This window comes from Phacochoerus africanus, chromosome 16 (assembly GCF_016906955.1).
Source record: "Phacochoerus africanus isolate WHEZ1 chromosome 16, ROS_Pafr_v1, whole genome shotgun sequence".
NCBI lineage: Eukaryota > Metazoa > Chordata > Mammalia > Artiodactyla > Suidae > Phacochoerus > Phacochoerus africanus.
In genome coordinates this window covers 46,022,136-46,043,481 of record NC_062559.1, presented here as the reverse complement: position 1 = coordinate 46,043,481, position 21,346 = coordinate 46,022,136, and the positions used below count along the sequence as shown (strand labels likewise).

The following is a 21,346-nucleotide window of genomic DNA, read 5'->3' as shown; positions in this document are numbered from 1 at the left end:
CCCCTGTGTCTCCGCTGCTTATCGCTGTACCACAGACATCATTACTATATGAGCTGAACTAAATAGTACCAGTGCTGGCACATGGACCTTTTTAGGGAGCATTTGTGCATCACCCCCCCACCCCGACACACACACCAGTCATACATGCACACGTATTGTCATAGACACAGTCACATGGTCATATAGTTCGCCTTGCCCAAGTTTAAAGAACTAAACAATCCATTTTGGAGAATCCTTCCAGAATCTTCTTTGTTAGATCTCTCATCCTTTCTTTCAGCCCTGTCTTTGGGTTCAGGATCTTCTTAGTAATCCAGCCTACTTCTACTCTTCAGTTCCAGGCTGGGCTCCCCCATTTTCAAAAGCAATGGTTTTTGTTGTTGTTGTTGTTGCTCATTTTTTTTGGGGGGGGAGGGCAACGCTTGTGGCATATGGAAAGTCTTGGGCTCAATGGCCTCCCTCAGAAGTACCCCTGTGTCTCCGTTGCTTATTGCTGTACCACAGACATCATTACTATATGAGCTGAACTAAATAGTACCAGTAGGCTGCAGCTGCCAGCCTACACCACAGCCAACAGCAAAGCCAGATCCAAGCCACATTTGCAGCCTACACCACAGCTCTGTGGCAATGCTGGATCCCACTGAGAGAAGCCAGGGATTGAACCCACATCCTCATGGATACTAGTTGGGTTCTTAACCTGATGATTGAGCCACAATGGGAACTCCAAAAGCAATGTTATTGTTTGTTTTTTAACTTTTAAAGATTAGATGTAACACGTGGGTAGTAAAATGCGTAAAATGTCCTACTCAGTACAGCTGTGTACAGCTCAGTAGGTTTTCACTTATGTTCACATCTGTATAACCATCATTTGGCTCAAAGTGGGGATGTTTCCAGCACCACAGAAATTACTTTGTACCCATTTCTGGTAGTCCCCCTAAGGTTCCCCACAGAGGGAGCTCAGCACAATACAAGGTATGCTGTTTCCCTGCCCCTGTATTAAACAGTCCTGAGACCAAGCTGTTTGCTTCAGGAAACACCTCTGTGAAGTTGGCCAAACCACAAGTCCCCACATGACTGCCTTCACTCTGACACCAATTTCAAGTTCAGGAGTTCCCCAGACCATCCTCAGTTTTTTTTCTTTCTTTCTTTCTATTTTTTTGTCTTTTTAGGGCTGCACCTGCAGCATATGGAAATTCCCAGGGTAAGGGCCAAATCGTAGCTGTGACTGCCGGCCTACATCACAGCCACAGCAACATGGGATCCAAGTCACGTCTGCCACCTCCACCACAGCTCATGGCAATGCTGGATCCTTCACCCATTGGGCAAGGCCAGGGATCGAACCTGCGTCCTCATGGTTGCTAGTCAGATTCATTTCCACTGAGCCACAACAGAAACTCCCAACCTCAGTTTTGATAATTCACAGGACCATCCTCAGCTTTGGTAATTTACAAGGACTCCCAGAACCCACCGAGAGCACTTATACTCATGGTTATGGTTTGTTACAGGGAAAGGATACCATTTAGAGCCAGCTAAAGGAAGAGAGGCAGAGGGCCAAGCTGGGGAGGGTCCAAATGCAGAGCTACCAGTTATCCTGTCCTTAAGGAGTCGATTTGTGATAACTCAGGAGATCTCCCCTGAACCTTTGGTGTCCAGAGTTTTTCTTTGGGCTCACACTGCCTGCATGGCTGATCTTTAGGCTCCACTCCTCCTGGTAAAGATACCTTTAGTCTCCAGGTCCTCCAGAGGTCACAGCTGATACAGTGTGACCCCAAGCCTCCACCATATCCACATTGTTTGACTATCCAGTGGCCAAAGCCCAGGCAGACAAAGATATACCTGTCCGACAGGACATTCCAGAGGCTTAGAGATCACCCCCTAGTAGCCAAGGTCAGAGGCCAGACCTCCCTTTGGGTAAGCTGAATGCTTTACTACACACCTGTATGTGCCTGAGCTCTGGGCAGGCTGTACTGACCGACAGCCAGCACTATTCCCAAGACACATTTTAGATGAGATCAGGGAGCATTCAGGGTAGTATAGCCGTAGCCAAAGACAGATATTAAAAATTGTTCTCTTGGGGGGAGAAAACTCGCTGTGAAAGCAACAAAGACTTTTTTTTCCAATTAGTAGCTTTTTATTTTTATTTTTGGCTTAGCCAGTTTAATCACTTGATTTTTAAGGTAATTTCAATCCATAAAAATGAGACATTTTAACCAGCTACATGAAGCATTTTATTGACCTTGAAAAGTCCTTTGTTATCAATAATTATATAGTGATATTATAACATTAAGGAATTTTAAACTGGAAAGTCCTTCAATGGAAAAGGGAAAAAAAATGCCATAGGGGAAAGAGGTATAATGTTCAGAAACTTACTTTAGCCTCTGTCAGCAAGAACCAAGCATAACAAGGCGCGATTCTGGATGTCCTGTAACCTGCTACCATTCACCACATGTCAATTCATTTTATGTGTGTGGCCAGAATGATTTCCTGGCTTCTAACGCATTGCTCTTAGAACCAAGTCCAAACTCCTAAATGTGGTTTTAAGGCCCTATATGATCTGACCCTGGTTGTTTCCCTAGTCTCATCTCCTGCCCCTCCCTCCACCCTGTGCTTTTATCACTCCCTATTTCAGAGACATTTTTTTTTTTTTCTTAAACAGTATTTCCTTGTAGCTTATTTTATTTATTTATTTTTTTGGCCACAGTGTGCAGTGGCTTGATGTAGGATCTCAGTTCCCAGACCGGGGAGTTGAACCTGGGCTGCAGTGGTGAAAGCACCGAACCCTAGCCGCTAGACCACCATGAAAGTCCCTGTTTTGGCGACTTGAGTGCTCTGTGCACCCTGGGCCCCTGGGCTTTCGCAGATGTCTTTCCCACTGCCTGGAATAATCTCCCTCCCCTGGCCTTGACACCAGGACTGACGCCTCCTTACCTTTCAGATCTTAGCTTGGACATCAAGGAGAGACTTTCCTAAAGCCTCAATTATCAGGGTATCTTTATCTCACCATCGACCTTAACAGCACCCTGTAGTCATTGCCCTTTATAAAAGGAGGAGGTTTTGATGGAGCCTTTATATATCCCGGAGGCTGGGGTTGGTTTGGTGGAAAATAATTCAGGGCCCACCTAACTGTGTATATAAGGACTGACTGAATGCAGCATCACTGGTTGTTCTAGGATCTAGACCAAGGGGGTCGTGTGTGGGCACTTTGCACTTGGTGCCCTCAGGAGACATTGCTAATTAATCATGAATTTGGCACATGATTTGAGATCTAGTTACCATCCTTGTTCAAGATGCACATGGGCCAGGACTGACACCTTGGTTACATCTATTGGGTAGTACCTGAGTAGAAGTTCCATAAAAAATTTTTTTTTTTAAGTGGGGAGAGGGTAGGGAATCCTTTGCAGTCTCTCTTGTTAAAATAGCTTTATTACTGCAATAAATCTAGAGAGAGGAGAACAGGGAGGGAGAGGCTCCCTTGTTAGTTAAAAATGTTCCATTTGCACATTGGTTTGAATTCCCGCGAGAGCAGTATCCAAGCTGATGGATCTTCCCCATAAAAAGGCCTTGCTTGGCATTGGGCCATTGTAAAATTAAAATGAATTCAGATTCATTCATGCATGCAGCTTTAATTTACAATTAAAATATTATGGTTACATATTTTAATAAGAATAATTAGATGGACCCAACTGAATCAACTCTTCTGTTTAATGAGACAGAACCCAGAATCCTAATGAAAAGGCAGGTGGCTGTGACAAGAAATACAGTTTCAGGCATTGTCTTTTGTGGAGTCAGGCTTTCTGTTCTTTTTCTAGTCTAAAGTCCAGAATGAGCAGTTTGATTTTTGCTCATTGCGAAGGACCTTTAGCTCCAGCCACGTTGAGCTCGTCTATGTGATAGTGTCAGTGAAGTATGACAATCCAGCCTCTCCTCGGCACTGGGTTGGTTCCTCTGCCCAGGGCTTACTCGTGTAAGTGGGTCGGCCCTACACATGTGATATGACTGGAAGGGTGGGCTGAAACCTCCTCTGTGTGTGTGTGTGTGTGTGTGTGTGTGTGTATCTTCCCAGCTCTCCAGCTCTCCTGGGTCATGGTGGCTGAATTTTGCCTTCAGAGATTCCTACCTTTTGGATAAGAGTTTTTTCTCCTTCAAAATGTACATATGTTATGTCAGATATAATGGCAATTACCAGTTATTGACACCTTGGTGACAATAAATCCATCAGCTCCGTGGCAGGAGATAGCTTGTGTGGAGCAGACCCAAGTGGGCCGAGGAGCGTTCCATGCACCGTGAGGACCCTGTCACACAGGGCCCTCCAGGGAGAGATGGGAAGGTGAGCTGCTGTTATGGATGTGTTGTCTCTAAGCTTAATTAACATTTACATGTTCGAGATGTGCTTACGCTGACGGATGGCGACATTCTGGGCTTACTCTGGGAGAGCATGGTTCTGATGTTGATTTCTGATTGGAAATCAATTTCTGATGGGGCTGGAACCAATGAATAATATTAAAGAATATCCCAGAAGCAAGGCCTCCACGTGGTGTTCTAGGATGCAGGGGACCTGGAAGGGAAGTGACAAGATAAGACACTTCCCACTCTCTAAAATTTGTTCTATTTCTTGATCCATTTAAAAGGAAATGTGTGTGTAGGGAAAAAAAAACAAAACAAAACACTGAAAAAGAGAAAAAAGGGCCCTAGCCAGGGATATTGTGAAAAAAATTTTTTGTTCAGTTTGTTCTTCCTTCTTCCTTTTCTCCCTGCCTGTGTGAGGTGATAGAATAATAGAGAAAACCAAGTGTGGAATATATGGGCATTCTCTACTAGCTTTGAACAGTTTTTCTGTATGTCTAAACTGTTCCAAAATAAAGGGTTTTTGTTTGTTTGTTTGTTTATTTGTCTTTTTAGTTCCCAGTCTAGGGGTTGGATCGGAGCTGTAGCCCCTGGCCTATACCACAGCAATGCCAGATCTGAGCTGCTTCTGTTACCTACACCACAACTCACGGCAACACTGGATCCTTAACCCACTGAGCGAGGCCAGGGATTGAACCTGCATCCTCATGAATACTAGTCAGATTTGTTTCCACTGAGCCACAGTGGGAACTCCTAAAGTTTGTTTTAAAACAAATAACATTGAATTGTATGTGCTCACATAGAAAGATTTATGAAAGACTGTGCAGTGAATCAACCCAGATACCAGATGGTATTTACAGTATGCTCCCATTTGCATTACAAATTACATATATGCCAAATATGTATGTAATATACAAATACATAGAGAAGTCCTGGATAGGTGGACAAGAAACTAGGAGTCCAGTAGGGTCAGTAGGTGGAAGAGTTCATTTTCATGGTGTTCTTATATTTGAAATTCTCTCTCTCTCTCTTTAACCACATGCATGTTTTATTATTATTATTATTTTTTTGTCTTTTTTTTTTTGCTTTTTTTAGGGCCACTCCCACGGCATATGGAGGTTCCCAGGCTAGGGGTTGAATCGGAGCTGTTGCTGCCAGCCTACACCTGAGCCACAGCAACGTGGGATCCGAGCCACGTCTGCCGCCTACACCACAGCTCATGACAAGGCCAGATCCCTAACCCACTGAGCAAGGCCAGGGATCGAACCCAAAACCTCATGGTTCCTAGTCGGATTCGCTAACCACTGTGCCACGACGGGAACTTCTGCTTTATTTTATAATAATGAAGAAATCTTATCTTTTATTATTTTATTTATTATTTATTTATTTATTTTTTGTCTTTTTAGCTATTTCTTGGGCCGCTCCCACGGCATATGGAGATTCTCAGGCTAGGGGTTGAATCGGAGCTGTAGCCACCAGCCTACGCCAGAGCCACAGCAACGCGGGATCCGAGCCGCGTCTGCAACCTACACCACAGCTCACGGCAACGCCGGATTGTTAACCCACTGAGCAAGGGCAGGGAGCGAACCCGCAACCTCATGGTTCCTAGTCGGATTCGTTAACCACTGCTCCACCATGGGAACTCCAGAAATCTTATCTTTTAAAGGTAGGTGAGTATCCGGATCTCATTGTGTTAATGGTATCAGGACACGTTGAACTCATGGCTGATGCTTTCAGATTCATGTTTCTGACTTACTTTCGAGTCCCCTCAAAGAGGACCTTCCTCCCTTTTTTTTTCTTTTCTTTTTTCTGCTTTTGAGTTTTCATTGTAAATTGTAAACATACACAAAGTAGGGAGACTGATATAATGAACACGTAGGTATCTGAGGATTCAACAGGTCACACACTGTTCAGTCAGGGCCACGCTCTCTCCTCACCCCCGCCCGTTTCCTCCTGCTACCACGCAGTGAATTATTTGCAACACGTTTTAGGCACGGTGTCGTTTCATCTGTAAATATTTCAGTATGCATTTCTAACAAATGACCCCTCTTAGAAACAAACCATGTTATCACACCTGAAATAATTAACCTTAATTCCTTCATACCATCCAATATTCAGTCAGTGTTCAAATCTCCCTGTGTTGAAAAAAAAAAGTAGATGTTTGGTTGGTCTAATCATGATCTGGTTAAGGACCATGCATTGCATTAGGTAAGCATATTGCTTAAAACCCCTTATTCTGCCCCTTTTTTCCCCTTGTGCAATTTATTTGCTGAAGAAACAGCATTTTTTGACCTGTGGAGGTTTTCACCTTCTGAATCTTGCTGATCATGCCCTCATGGTGTCGTTTAACACAGGCTGGCAATTATTTCTTGTCGCAAAAGGTAAGTTTTTTCCACCGTACTTTCCCTCATGTATTGCGAGATACAAGAAGGTAATTCTCCTTAATTCTAGACACGACATGTGTAAAGAAACTTGTAACATCACGAACTGTTATAAGTCTTGTAAAAAGCAGACCTAGTTGAATCTCATCCACAGTGGTTTATCCTAAAGTAATGAAAGCTTTCTTAAAAATCGTCATTCAGGAGTTCCCGTCGTGGCGCAGTGGTTAACGAATCCGACTAGGAACCATGAGGTTGCGGGTTCGCTCCCTGCCCTTGCTCAGTGGGTTAACAATCCCACGTTGCTGTGAGCTGTGGTGTAGGTTGCAGACGCAGTTCGGATCCTGCGTTGCTGCGGCTCTGGCGTAGGCTGGTGGCTGCAGCTCTGATTCGACCCCCTAGCCTGGGAACCTCCATATGCCTCGGGAGCGGCCCAAAGAAATAGCAAAAAGACAAAAAAAAAAATCGTCATTCACAACTGCCAGAGCATGGCTCTCAAACCCTCCAAGCTCTAAGGTGGTGACTAATATTCCTTGTAAGTAATATGTCTTTTAGGTTATTTGTCATAACTATTGTAAGGAACTACAGGAAGGTTACTTCCTTCTGCCTTTCAAGCGTATTATCTGTAAAGAATGTAGTGTGTGTAAAAGGGGCTAAATTTTAGTTTTTATTTTTATTTATTTTTATTTTTTTGGTCTTTTTCTAGGGCCACACCCATGGCATATGGAGGTTCCCAGGCTATGGGTCTAATTGGAGCTACAGCCGCCGGCCTACACCACAGCCACAGCAACGCTAGATCCGAGCCGCATCTGCAAGCTACACCACAGCTCACGGCAATGCTGGATTCTCAACCCACTGAGCAAGGCCAGAGATCGAACCCGCAACCTCATGGTTTCTAGTCGGATTCGTTAAGCACTGTGCCATGACGGGAACTCCGAAGTTTTAGTCTTTAGATTGTGATGTGGGAGTCCTGGATAGAACCCCAGTGACTGGGACACTGGTTAAGTTGTTTTCATTGGCTTTGGGGAACAGCGCCTCGCCCCGAAGCCAGAGCTCAATACATTTTTTTTTTTGTCTTTTTGCCATTTCTTGGGCCGCTCTCGTGGCATATGGAGGTTCCCAGGCTAGGGGTCGAATTGGAGCTGTAGCTGCCGGCCTACGCCAGAGCCGCAGCAACGCGGGATCTGAGCTGCATCTGCAACCTACACCACAGCTCACGGCAACGCTGGATCGTTAACCCACTGAGCAAGGGCTGGGATCGAACCCGCCACCTCATGGTTCCTAGTCGGGTTTGTTAACCACCGCGCACCACGACGGGAACTCCTCAGTACATTTTAATGAGTGAATGAACCTCCTGTACAAATACATAAGCGTATAAATTAGTATGTACTTTGGAATAAGAAGACAAGTGTCCTGAGACCCTAACCCTAACCTTAACCCTAATCCTAACCCCTAACCCCTAACAAGTTTTCATTTTTGTAGTAGAAATTTTCTCCCTTCCTTCCTTCCTTTGCTTTTTAGGGCCACACCCATGGCATATGGAGGTTCCCAGACTAGGGGTCAAATCAGAGCTACAGCCACGCGGGAGCCAAGCCTAGTCTGCGACCTACACCACAGCCCACAGCAACACCAGATTCTTAACCCACTTATTGAAGACAGGGATTGAACCCGCATCGTCATGGATCCTAGTCTGTCGGGTTGTTACCGCTAAGCCACGAAGGGAACTCCTGTGGTAGAAAAATTTCCTTAAGGCTATGAAAAACTTATACTAATAACACTTAGAGCTTCTGCTTTATTTATTAGCATCTGTCTCTATTCATCTTTTTGTAAATCTGAGTGAATATTTTTACAGTTAACACGTACTTATGTTTACTGTACTATGAAGATTAAAGCTAGAGTAGAAGTTTTTAATGTACACCTATCAAGATGGCTAAAATGAAAAATAGTGATAATATTGCTGGAAATGGATAAGTATGTAGGGACATATCACTGTTTAAATTTTCAGTCCCTGGAGTTCCCGTCGTGGTGCAGCAGTTAACGAATCCGACTAGGAACCATGAGGTTGCGGGTTCGGTCCCTGCCCTTGCTCAGTGGGTTAAGGATCCGGCATTGCCGTGAGCTGTGGTGTAGGTTGCAGAGGCGGCTCTGATACCGCATTGCTGTGGCTCTGGCGTAGGCTGGTGGCTGCAGCTCCGATTAGACCCCTAACCTGGGAACCTCCATATGCCGTGGGAGAGGCCCAAAGAAATAGCAAAAAAAGACCAAATAAATAAATAAATAAATAAATAAATAAATTTTCAGTCCCTAATGTCTCATGAGGTTGAACATCTTTTCATGTGTTTCTTTGCCAGCTTTATGTCCTCCTGAGTGAAACCCCTCTAAGATGAGTTTTGCCTGTTTTCTAAATTAATTCTTTTTTTTTTTTGCGTTAGTCTTAAGAATTCTATTTGTAAGGAGTTCCCGTCATGGCTCCGCAGTTAATGAACCCAGCCAAGATCCACGAGGATCCGGGTTCGATCCCTGGCCTCGCTCAGCGGGTTAAAGGATCTGGCTTTGCCGTGAACCATGGTGTAGGCTGGCAGCTGTAGCTCCAACCTGACCCCTAGCCTGGGAACTTCCATGTGCCGCGGGTGCGGCTTTAAAAAAAAAATTCTTTTTTTAAAAACCTAATTTAATTTTTAATTTTTTTTGGCTGTAGCACACAGTGGCTTGACATGGGTTCTCAGTTCCCAGACCAGGGATTGAACCCTACCACAGTGGTGAAAGCACCAAGCCCTTACCACTAGACTACCAGGGAACTCCCTAAGAGTCCTTTATGTATTTTAGTTACAAGTCCTTTGAGGGATGTGTGATTGGCAGATATTTTCTTCCAGTCTCTAATTTGTGTTCTTCACAAGATCTGCAGCAGAGCAAAGGTTTTCAGTTTCAGTGAGGTCTAATGTATTTGCCCTTATATGGATTGTCCTTTGGGTTTCAAGTCTAAGGACTCCTTGTCTAATCATAGGATGAAAGATTTTCCCCTGTATTTTTTTCTAAAAGCTTTAGGTCTTTATGTTTCCATTTAAATCTATGATCCAGGAGTTCCCATTGTGGCTCAGAGGGAACGAATCTGACTAGTATGCATGAGGGTGTGGATTCGATCTGGCCTTGCCACAAGCTGCAGACACGGCTCAGATCACACATTGCTGAGGCGTAGGCTTCTGGCTGGAGCTCCAATTCGACCCCTAGCCTGGGAACTTCCATATGCTGCATTCGGCCCTAAAAAGCAAAATCAAATCAATCAAACTACAATCCATTTTGAGTTAAGTTTATGTCTTTTTTTTTCTTTTTTGGGGGCCGCACCCATGGCATATAGAGGTTCCCAGGCTAGGGGTCTTAATGGAGCTGTTGCTGCCAGCCTACGCCAGAGCCACAGCCATGCAAGATCCGAGCCGAGTCTGCCACCCACACCACAGCTCACGGCAACGCTGGATCCTTAACCCACTGAGCAAGACCAGGGATGGAACCCACAACCTCATGGTTCCTAGTCGGATTCATTTCCGCTGCACCATGACAGGAACTCCCATTTTGAGTTAAGTTTAATGTAAGAGCAAGGTTCTGGTTGAAGTTCATTTTTCAGCCTGTGGATGTCCAGTTGCTCCAGAACCACTTGTTGAAAGGCTGCCTGTTCTCCATTGAATTGTTTTTACACCCTTGTCAGAAATCAGTTGGGCGTATTTGTAGAAGTGTATTTCTGGGTTTTCGCTTCTGTTGCCTTGATCTAAGCTCCTCCACCTGTACCACACCATGTCGGTGACTGTAGCTGTGTAATAAGCCTTAACATCAGGCAGGGGATTCCTCCCACTTCATTCCCTTTCAGAATTATTTTCACTGTTCTAGGGCCTTTCCCTTTCCATGTGAGTTTTAGAGTGAGCTCATCTATGTCTTCAAAAAATCTTGCTGGGATTTTGATGGGAATTGAATTAAATCTATAGGTCAATTTGGGGAGAATTTATCTCTTTACTGTGCTGAGTCTTCCCATATGTGAACACAGTATAGAATATACTTAGATAGACATATGCAAAGCAGTATATGCCTCTTTGATTTCTTTCAGCAATATCTTATAATTTTCAGCATACAGAACCTGTACATCCTTTGTTTTTTAAACTTCTTTATAATCAATTTGTTAATTATTTCCCAGACACCTCATGAGCACTTAGTAATGAGTGCCAATACTCTGCTTGGTGCTAGTAATATAAGAATGAAACACGAGGCCTTTGAGAGGCCTTTGAGGGTTTCAGAAGAACATGTTGTTGGAACTGATTTTTTTTTAGCTAATAGCAAAGAAGATAATTTTCCCCCTCCAAAAGAGTGCACTTATAGTGAAATTGGAAAGAGAGTGAAATCGGAGATGTATTATTGCTAAAAGAACCACCAGATAGAACCTGTTTGAGCGTGCAGGCAAGGCAGATCAGAACTCGAGACTAGCTCAGCCTATTGGCCATTTGACACTGGGCCAGTTGCTTAAGCTTTAGAAGCCTTAGTTTTCTTATCTGTAATGTGGGATGATTCCTATTATTGAATAGGCTACTATTATTGACCTCTTAGGATTCTTAGAAGATTAAAGGAAAGCATGTGTAAAACCCTTCTCACATGCCCGGCACATGTGCATGCCTTGTTCAGTACACTTATTTTTATTAATTTCATCTCCTATCAGGGCTGAGGGGGGAAAAACGTGAGGTAAACGGATAAAGGTTGAAGCCGAAGCGGGACTCAGGGAAGGAATGGGGTGCGTTGGAATCAAAGGGTGATTATAATAAGACAACGTAAGAATTAGCTTTTCGAAGAGCGCAGCTGTCTCTCTTTAGAAGCCTGTTTTCAGCCTGGAGAACAGTAGGGATCAGTTAGCTTAAATTTTTAATTCTCCTCTGCCTGGCTTCTTCCTTGGTACGAGATACAGTCATTAGGCCCAAGAAGTCATTAAAGTGTTTAATAAGGTTATTAAATTGACTGACTGCTGCTGCTGAAGCCATTTTCATAGGAAATCCATATGATTCTACGTATGGAACTGGGAGCCGTCCTTTGTGGCCGACAGGCTGTCAGCATTCCTTTGAGGGATGGTGGGCCGTGTCATGAGGGATGTGTCTAATTAAGAGATTGTAGGTGAACCTCGGCTTCCTGGGTTGCTGTTTGTAGCTGGAAGTATCGCGAAACTTCACTAATTCCTACTAATTGCAGGGTGGGAGAGGGAAGGCCCATCTGAATTATAGAATATTTTAAAATAAATGTACTTTTATTACTTTCAAGTACATATTTTAACTCCAACTAGGCAAACAAATTGTGGTCTGGTACACGTCTTAGGGCTCTCAAGTTATTGCAGGCCTCAGAAGGATTTTCAGTTATTTCTATGTAAATAGGTGCTTCTGGAGTTCTTCAGGGTGCTTGAAAACCGTTGGTTCTCATAGATCTAAAACATTGCTCCTGTAGGCTTGTGCTGTTAATTGGCACACCCTTAGAGGAAGGGGTTTGCTAAATTAAGATAAACTTGAGACCAGCTGCTAAATAACTTATCATTAATTCATGGAGTCTAAGAACCCAAGTGGATGAGGTTTTTATTTCCATTGAAGTTTGATCTTGTCTTTTTTTTTTCTTTTTTTGGCCCTGAAGGTGGTTCATTTACTCCTCCAGGCATTCATTTATTGATTAAGTGGTATTATTGGACTGCACTGGATGGACCAGGCATTCAAGTCATAACACACAGCCCAGGTTACCCCGAAGGAGCTTAGCGTCTCTAGAGGAGGCCTACAGGTAATGACAGTGCAGTAAGACTCGGTGATGGGAAGGAGGCCCAGGGTCTTCCCAGCAGCATCAGGGTCTCGGAGGAGCGTCAGATTAATCAGACTGGGGGAATCTGAGGGTTTCCAGATGGATTCCAGAAGGATTTCTGGAGACTGAGTTGCATTTTGAAAACGGGTTGGAGTTAGCAGAAAATAAAAGAAAGAACAGGATGACGACGACAATGACGACGATGAAAAAAGCAGAAAGGGGGGTGAGGACAGTGGTCCAGGCGGAGAGAACAGCACGTTCAAAGGTGTGCAGGTGTGAAGTGGCCTGCTGTGGACCTAAGCTCAGCCTTTGGAGATGCGCGAAATTCATGAAAGGCTCTGTTGTGCCCGTTACAGGGTGTGAACTTGATCTCGAAGGTTATGGGGCAGGTTTTGTAGGATTTTCAGCAGGAAGATGATATCATCAGAGGTGTGCTTTGGAACCATTCTTGTTTTAGTTGGGGGATGAGTTGGATGTGGGCCCAGAGGCCAATTAGCAGCCCTGTTGGGCTAGTCCTGGGGGCAAGGCACTCGCAGAGGGAACAGAGTTGTGGGTGGTTGGAAGGGCGGTGCTTCTGGAGGTCGTGGCCAGTGAGTCACAGAGAGAAGTTGGGGTCTCTGTGTTTTTGGCAGGGGTTGCGGAGGATGAGATGGGGAGAAGGATGGTGTGGGGGGAGTGTGGACTCTGTGTCTTGGGGGACTTCCAAGTGAGCTGTCTCTGGAGGCTGGCTGTGCGGGGAGATGCCTGGGCTGGAATGGAGAGAGACTCATGAGCTCATGCTGAGCGCTGGAAACCATATGTTTGCATGAGGTCATCCTGGAATCATATCAGGGTGCGAAGAACCACGGCCTGGGCTGGTGCACAGAGCCACAGCCTCATTTAAGGGGATGAGAAGGAAGAAAGGTCACCATTTAGCAGTCTAACCAAGTTAAAGATTTTCAGGATTGAAAACCTATTTGGAGCGTTAGCACCATCGTTCATTTTGAGCGTGCATTTGAACTGTATTACTGTGTTCTTAGAAGACTTTTCTTCCCCAGCATGGCTTTAGAATATGCACGTAAAGATGAGAGGAAATGGGAATAATAACAACGGTAGAATCTGAGAATCCCAACCCATTGAGATGAAAAAAATAGATCCTTTACTGTAATTTGTCATTATGCTGTCCATTCCTTTAACAAATATCATGAGGGGCCCTCCTCCAAGCAAGTTCTGTGAAATCCTTAGGCTATTCGGTGTTAGAGTGTTTGCTGCTGGGTTCTTAAACCAATATGTTTGTACTTAAAAAAGATATGCAGGGAGTTCCCTTTGTCCCTCAGCGGTTAAAGAACCTGACTAGGATCCATGAGGATGCGTGTTTGATCCCTGGCCTCACTCAGTGGGTTAAGGATCCGGTGTCACCATAAGCTGTGGTGTAGGCCAGCAGCTGTAGCTCCAATTCCACCCCTAGCCTGGGAACTTCCATATGCCTCAAGTCCAGCCCTAAAAAGCAAAAAAAAAAAAAAAAAAAAAAGATATGCAGCTGCTTTAGTTTTTCTGACTTGCTTATCGCCAGTGTCTGTGGGAAGTCCTCTGTGCTGTGCGTTTTATTATAAGCGTTTTCTTTTCTGTGTAATGATACCTGACATTCATGTAGCACTTAATGAAAATTTTCCCGGTGCTTTCACAGGTAGGTGAGAATTCAGTCCTCCCAGTGAACAGCTGAGCAAGGTTGGACAGGCATCATTTCTGTTTTCCTGGTATAGAAACAGGCTCAGTGAATAAGTTCATAATTTAGGAAGTAGGTCAGCAAGAATTCACCCCTGGTCTTGTGATCATAAATCCAGTACTCTGTCTATGAAAAGGGACGTGTTACTCAATGTTCCTATGTTAGTAGTTGGGCAATAGCGAACAGATGGGGGCAGGGAGTTCTGATTTTTTTTTTTTTTTTGAGAACCATTTGTCATTGCTGCCATCATCGATTAATACTATGTTGAGTGGTCAAGGGGTCTGTGATGCTGTAGTAACTGTGGACTTTATAATTTTAGTTTAGAAGCCCTGTTTTAAGTTCGAGGTGGGGTCATATTTTAATTAAAAATTTTTATTATAGTTTATTTGCAGTGTTCTGTCAATTTCTGCTAACCCAGTTTATACACACACACACACACACACACACACACACACATTCTTTTTCTCACATTATCCTCCATCATGTTCCATCACAAGATACAGTTGTCTGTGCTACACAGCAGGATCTCATTGCTTATCCACTCCAAATGCATTGTTTGCATCTGTAACCCCAGACTCCCAGTCTACCCCACTCCCTCCCCATTGACAGCCACAAGTCTGTTCTCCATGTCCAGGAGTTTCTTTTCTGTCTGTCTGTCTCTCTCTCTCTTTTTAATGACAGCTTTGCAGCACCTTGGCAAGTGTGTTTTTGTCTCTTCCTTTTGGTTTAACCTGGGCGAAGGTCCGCTGTTTCGGTAACAGGTGCATGTCTTCTGCTGTGGATATGGAACATGGAGCTGTGGAAATATTTAATCTCCCTTGTGGGATCTTCAAGAACGTCTGCCTCCCCAGTGGAAAAGTGGAGCTGCCAACACCCTGTGAGGGAGTGTGGCTTACATGTGACCTGATGACTAGCAGCCTCTCCCTTCAGCTGGCTCGACGGGGGCAGCATGACCTTGTCAGCCCTCGTCAGCATTCTGCCAGGCCCCGAGTGTGGAGGGGCACCAGGGGTGTTCGATAGGGTCTACCCTGGACTCTGGTCTTCTCTCCTCTCCCTGATTTGTCCTTCTATGGGTGTATGAAAAGCATTCCCAGAAAATGAGGTACCCCCCCCACCCCCACCCCCCGCAAGAGACCGAGGTGAAATGTGTACTAAGGGCTGGAGGCCTGGGTTCTGTTTCATTCCATTTCTAGGCAGGATCTACTCTATCCTGATGCAATCACATTATATGCAATGAAGGGTTCTAATTAACAATTGTTTTTATAACCCCTCTTATTTATTTATGTATTTACCTATTTATTTATTTTCAGGGCCACACCTGTGGCATATGGAAGTTCCTAGGCTAGGGGTCGAATCAGAGCTGCAGCTGCCTGCCTGCAGCACAGCAATGCCAGATCTGAGCCACATCTGCGCCCTACGCCACACCTCGAGGCAGTGCCGGATCCTCAACCCACTGAGTGAGGCCAGGGATGGAAGCCGCATCCTCATGGTTACTAGTCAGGTTCTTAACCTGCTGAGCTACAACGAGAACTCCCCTCTTATACTTTAGAATGTGCTTTTAGGAAATAATGGCCAAAACATTTAGAGCATTGCTATATTGTTGTCTTGTTTTTTATTGTCTGTCTTCTCTATGACTTTAAAAATACACAATGAAAAGATTTTAAAGTCAGTGTCTTTGAAACATTAACTCATAATGCCTGGAAACGTACCGAGGGCAGGCAGGCAGGCAGTGGAACAGAAGTCTCTAGTGCGAGAACCAAGTGTCACCTTAGAAGGTGAGACTTGGTAGGTGGCAAAAGCTATTTAAAGGAATGTGGATGACTTTTCTCCTTTTCTCTCAGTCCTCTGTTCTGAAATATTTTATTATCTGCATAACAGAATGGAGGCGTTCTGTCCAGAAAACCCCATAACCTTTCTTCCCCTTCTGCCCTAGAGCATTGATGGCCTACTTCTCAGATGTGTCAAAACAAAGCAGTGAGAAATGTCTAAAATTTCAGCCCTGAAGCTTCCCCCCAATAAAAAATTAAAATATTTAAAATGAAATTCAGTTAACAGATTTATAATCACCAAGTGAATAAATGATACTTTTAAAGTTTGTTGTGCCAAACAGAACTATTTTTGTTGTACCCTTTCCTATGTTAAAACTAAGCTAATTTAGTGAAGAGCATGTTTTTAAAGTATTGTGTTCTAAATTTTACCCCTATTTCCTGTTCTTATTATCTCTAAAAAGGAACAACATGATCTACTGGGTTGGTTTTTTTTTTTTTTTGGTCTCTTTAGGGCCGTACCCACAGTATATGGAGGTTCCTAGGCTAGGGGTCGAATTGGAGCCTTCGCCGCCAGCCTACACCACAGCCGCAGCAACTCCAGATCCAAGCTGCCTCTGTGACCCACACCACAGCTTGCGACAATGCCAGATCCTTTAACCACTGAGCGAGCCCAGGCATCAAGCCTGCATCCTCCTGGATACCGGTTGGGTTCTTAACCCTCTGAGCCACAAGGGGAGCTCCTCCTGTGCATTTTTTCTTAACTTTTTTACCTCTATCATGAGGTTGCTGTGAAGCTGAAACGCTTTACTGCAAGGGAAAGTGTATTTCCAACTAGAAAAGGGTGTCGAAGGTGCTCGTCTTTCTAGAGCCGAGTTCGTCTCAGGAGGCCGGGTGCACGTACAAGTCCTTTCAGCTCTCAGCGCTGCTTGTCACAGGACCTTTGCCAGTCTCGGTGGTTTGTGTTCTAGCCAGTGATTTATCAGGCAGGGCCTATAATTTTAATTCAGAGACGCGAAGAAAGGAAGAAATGACTGCTTTTAAAACTTGGGGAAAATGTGAACCTATTTTTCATGATTAAAAATGAAAAACACAAAAAGTTAAAATCCGTTTGGGAGTCGCCTTTCTCGTTATCTTCACATCTCACCTATGAAACCATCCCGAAGGGCACCCCGTTCCCTTTTGCCTTGCTGTAAAAATTCCATTTGTGGCAACAGTGTTGGACTTCCTGTGGTGCTTGATTCATTAACTTTACTTCTTGTTTTTTTTTTTTTTTTTTTTAAAGAGTACAGCCGCGTTGGTTAAAGGTCTTTTCAGTTTTGGTCTTGCCAGTCATTTCTCTCAGCTTTTCCTAGCTCCGTTTGCGATCCTGAAACACATTTCTTTGTGATGCCCTTACAGGAATTTGTAAGTGTCTGGGTTCGAGACCCTAGGATTCAGAAGGAGGACTTCTGGCATTCTTATATTGACTATGAGATATGTATTCATGTAAGTATGCCATTAATAATTCATGGAAATCATTGTAATTCTTAGGTACGTTTGATGCGATACTATGATAGACATTTCTAAAATTTTTTTCTAATTCAAAGAACGGAATTTGAACGATCACAGTGCTTGTCTCCTAACTGAAGTAGTTCGATGGCTCTTAAGTTAAAAAATGAACTTCTTTGAATTCCTTATTGTACCTTTGTTAATATTAATACTTTAATGTTTATTGCCTTCGTGTATGAAGATGTGAATACATCTAAAATTCACAAAGAGTTTTTATAGCTCATTAATGGTCTGTCTTTATGATCTGTTATAGCATATTTCTGGAGACTATATTGCCTGATAAATCTTAGGTTTTGAGAGGAGGTAGAGTTCTTTGGAAGAGAGACGTGCAGTGTTTTATATGCCGAACAAGCAGTAGGAAGTGAATGTGTGCAGTTATTTTGCCTTCGTCTAGGTTCTGAGTAATTACAATAAGTAAATAACTGGAAATGATTTACTCTATGTGGAAATAATGCTGTATCATAATCACTTGAACAGTGTCTGGTGGCATGTGGCCTCCTGAGATCATCTTGAATAAGGGTCCGCAGTCTTCTTCTGTAAAGGGCCAGGTGGTAAATACCTCCGGTTTTGTGGGCCACGTGGACTCTCTCCAAACAACTCAGTTATACTGTCGTCGAGTGAAAACAGCCATAAACAATACATAAATGGATGAGTATAACTGCGTCCCAGCATACATTTATTTGTGAAGACAAATGGCAGGTTTGGCCCACGGGCTCTGTATGGTTTATTAGCCTTTGGTCATGAAGGTCGTCCATTCTTTTGTCTGACGTAGTCCAGACTTACTCACGAGAGCCCAGAAATGGGCTCAGATTTTACCTGTTCTTATGTAGCACAAGTGAGAGGACCTTTAACCATCCTCTAGTCTTCCCACTGTTAATGGCTAAATTAGTATATTGGCCACCCAGATACCAGCCACCGAACTTCCCTTTTCTCCTTTCTTCCCTCTTTTCTTTCAAAGTTCCCCAGTTTAGCAAATAGAGTGAAAACTCAGAACTGCTTTGTTGATGACTGTGTCGAAGGCCACTGCCAGGGTACGCCTTGTGTTTTGATTTGGCTGTGCTCGTAAGGTCACACCAGATATGCATGTTCTGTGTGGACAGTAATGTGAGTGTGTAAGACTAAGCGTGTGAAGATAAAATTCACTAACTGCCCTTTACTCCCTCTAAAAAACGTGTGGCTCCTTATGACACACTTTGTAATAGGCATGAAATTTAATTGTCCTCGGGGAGTTAATGAAAGTATAGATCCTTCTCTTCTACATAAATAACACGGTGTGAATTCAGAAATGTCCACTGAGAGCCGGAAATGATGGGTTCCACAAAGAGTATTTGCTGGTACTCTGGCGTTTCTTTGAAGTGCTAACAAATTGACAGTAAATAAATGTTCTTGGCTTGGTAGATGGTTGAAAGAAGCAATTAGATTTAGAGGAACTTAGTAAATTAGTGATCTCATCCTAAAGAGCCTTCCACCTGTTGTCGTATGGTGAGGAATGCGTGGGGAGGCTGGAGAGTTCTAGACGGCCTCACGGAGATGCTGTACCCATAGGGCTTTGCAGGTGGAGAAGCTGGCGCTGAACCCGGGTAAATTAGTCTCAAGGGATGTGATACCAGGCGACTCTGAAGGCTTAGCGTTTACTGGGAATTTTCAACCAGCGAGCGGTAGGGGTGGGTCGTCCTTCCAATACACTCCCCTGAGCTTGTCCCGCGCACGGCGGACTTGGTGCAGGTCTTCGTCCGGTGCAGTCCTTGACGTCCGTGGTGACTCTGGGCGGAGACGTGGACGGACGTTGAGCTGGAGCCTCTCTGTGCCTGAGATGCGGGAGTCCCTGCAGCGGGCTGCTCCTCTCTGGGGAGAGAGCACTCAGAGGACACCCGCCTGGGCCTCGTTAGGACAGGAATTCTGGTATAAACGGCCTGTGTCTGAGTCCCCAACGGGCACATTAGAAGGAGGCCCTGGTGTGCCTGGAAATCCACACACACACTGTTTTTGTGCCACCAGCGCCAACCGGGCATGTTTTGCAGCCGTATCATCCGTGATGGGATTTAGGCCAATAACTGCTTTGGGGGCAAGTCTCTTAACCTCCCTGCATCCTGAGGTTTGGTCGAATTTTGGAAAGTTCAGGAATGTGAGGAACCGTGTGGTGCACGTCACAGGAATGGTTATAGGAATGGATGCGCGTCAGCACTGACCCTTCCCACGGCAAACGGCTGCCGGCTGCCTAATGAAGTAGTGGAATAGTAACAGTTTTTGAAATAATATAAATCTTGGGGGCAAAAAAAAAAAAAAAGGCTCATTTGTCAGCATGAAGATTTAGAAATAGGATTTTGATAGAAATAGGCGGAATAGAGATCTTCTTACGCGAAACCAGTAGACGAACACGCCTCACGTCACACAAAGCCATCCCCACGCGTCCCCCCGAACCCTGGACCCCCTGTGCCGCAAGAGACCAGCCTCTCCCTCTCATGTTACACGAGGGAGAAATACACGTCTTTACGAGCCTCGTGTTCACTCGAAGGAGCAGCGTCGCTGTGTTGCTTCAGGTGGGGATTCAGGGTGGCTTTTTCCAAGTCTGCCCTGAGGGAGCGGGAAGGACACCCACGCCTAGTAGCTAATAATAATATTAAGAGAGAACATGTGCCACACGCTTGTTATCAATCCCTACAGCCACCCCGTGGAAGGGGGGTGCTGCTGTTTCATCGCCCTCTGTCCCTCCGGGAGCTGGAGTTCAGGCGACCTGCCTCGGCGGAGCCAGGACCGGAGCTTGGGGGTCCCCCCCCCGCCCGCCCCGTGCTCGGCCTGTGCACCACACACGCCTCTTTTTCCACCCTCGCGTGTCTCGCCGAGAGGGGAGAGGCTGGTCTCTTGCTGCACGGGGAGTTCGGGGTTCGGGGTGGTGTGTGCGATCGGTGGTGATGGCCACACCAAGGACACGGCAGCGTCTGTGATGTCACGTTAGGGGCCACGCGCATCGCATCTCTGACGCCTGAAGGCTTCTCCACGGATGGACGGGTAGGGTCGAGATGCAGATTTGTCTCTGACTTGTCTCTGACAGGAGGGCTAAGCAGTGAGCAGGAAGCTACTTCAGGACTCAGGGAGGGGCGGGGTCTGCCTTCTCCCAGGTCAACACTGCTCACTCGTGTCACCCCAGCTGTCTTCAGGGTGCTGTGTGGGTGCGTTATGTGCGGGATTTGAGTCTGGCATAAGTGCACATGTGTTTTTGGTTTTTAAAATCCTACTTTAGGCAAATATTGGGGCATATACTGGGTTACGGATATAAGAAGAGCATTCCCCCCCCCCAAGTGAGGCTTATATTTCTTTGTTTTCTTTAAACAGACCAATAGCATGTGTTTTACAATGAAGACGTCTTGTGTGAGAAGAAGATATAGAGAATTTGTGTGGCTGAGGCAGAGGCTCCAGAGTAATGCATTGCTGGTGTAAGTGATTGAAAGAGTATATCGAAGAGTCTTTTCTTTTTTTAATGATTTTTATTTTTTTCCATTATAGCTGATTTACAGTGTTCTGTCAATTTTCTACTGTACAGCAAGGTGACCCAGTCACACATACACATACATTCTTTTTTCTCACATGATCATGCTCTGTCATAAGTGACCAGATATAGTTCCTAGTGCTATACAGCAGGATCTCATTGCTTATCCATTCCTAAGGCAATAGTTTGCATCTATGAACCCCAAACTCCCAGTCCATCCCACTCCCTCCCCCTCTCCCTTTGCAACCTCAAGCCTGCTCTCCAAGTCCGTGATTGTCTTTTCTGTGGAAAGGTTCATTTGTGCCATATGTTA

General features: G+C 44.8%; 1 protein-coding gene across 4 annotated transcripts in view; it reads left to right on the top strand.

The window, feature by feature from the left end:
• The window catches only part of SNX10 (sorting nexin 10), an 85,312-nt gene that overhangs the window by 53,174 nt on the left and 10,792 nt on the right, over window positions 1–21,346 (top strand). For 2 of the 4 annotated variants that reach the window (XM_047763076.1, XM_047763078.1), the window contains 2 exons: window positions 17,397–17,483; window positions 20,880–20,980. In XM_047763076.1, coding sequence (XP_047619032.1) covers window positions 17,397–17,483; window positions 20,880–20,980 — 188 coding nt within the window. Of the gene's footprint in view, window positions 1–17,396; window positions 17,484–17,849; window positions 18,578–20,879; window positions 20,981–21,346 lie in introns of those variants that run through there. The other 2 variants (XM_047763079.1, XM_047763080.1) reach the window with 2 other exon arrangements.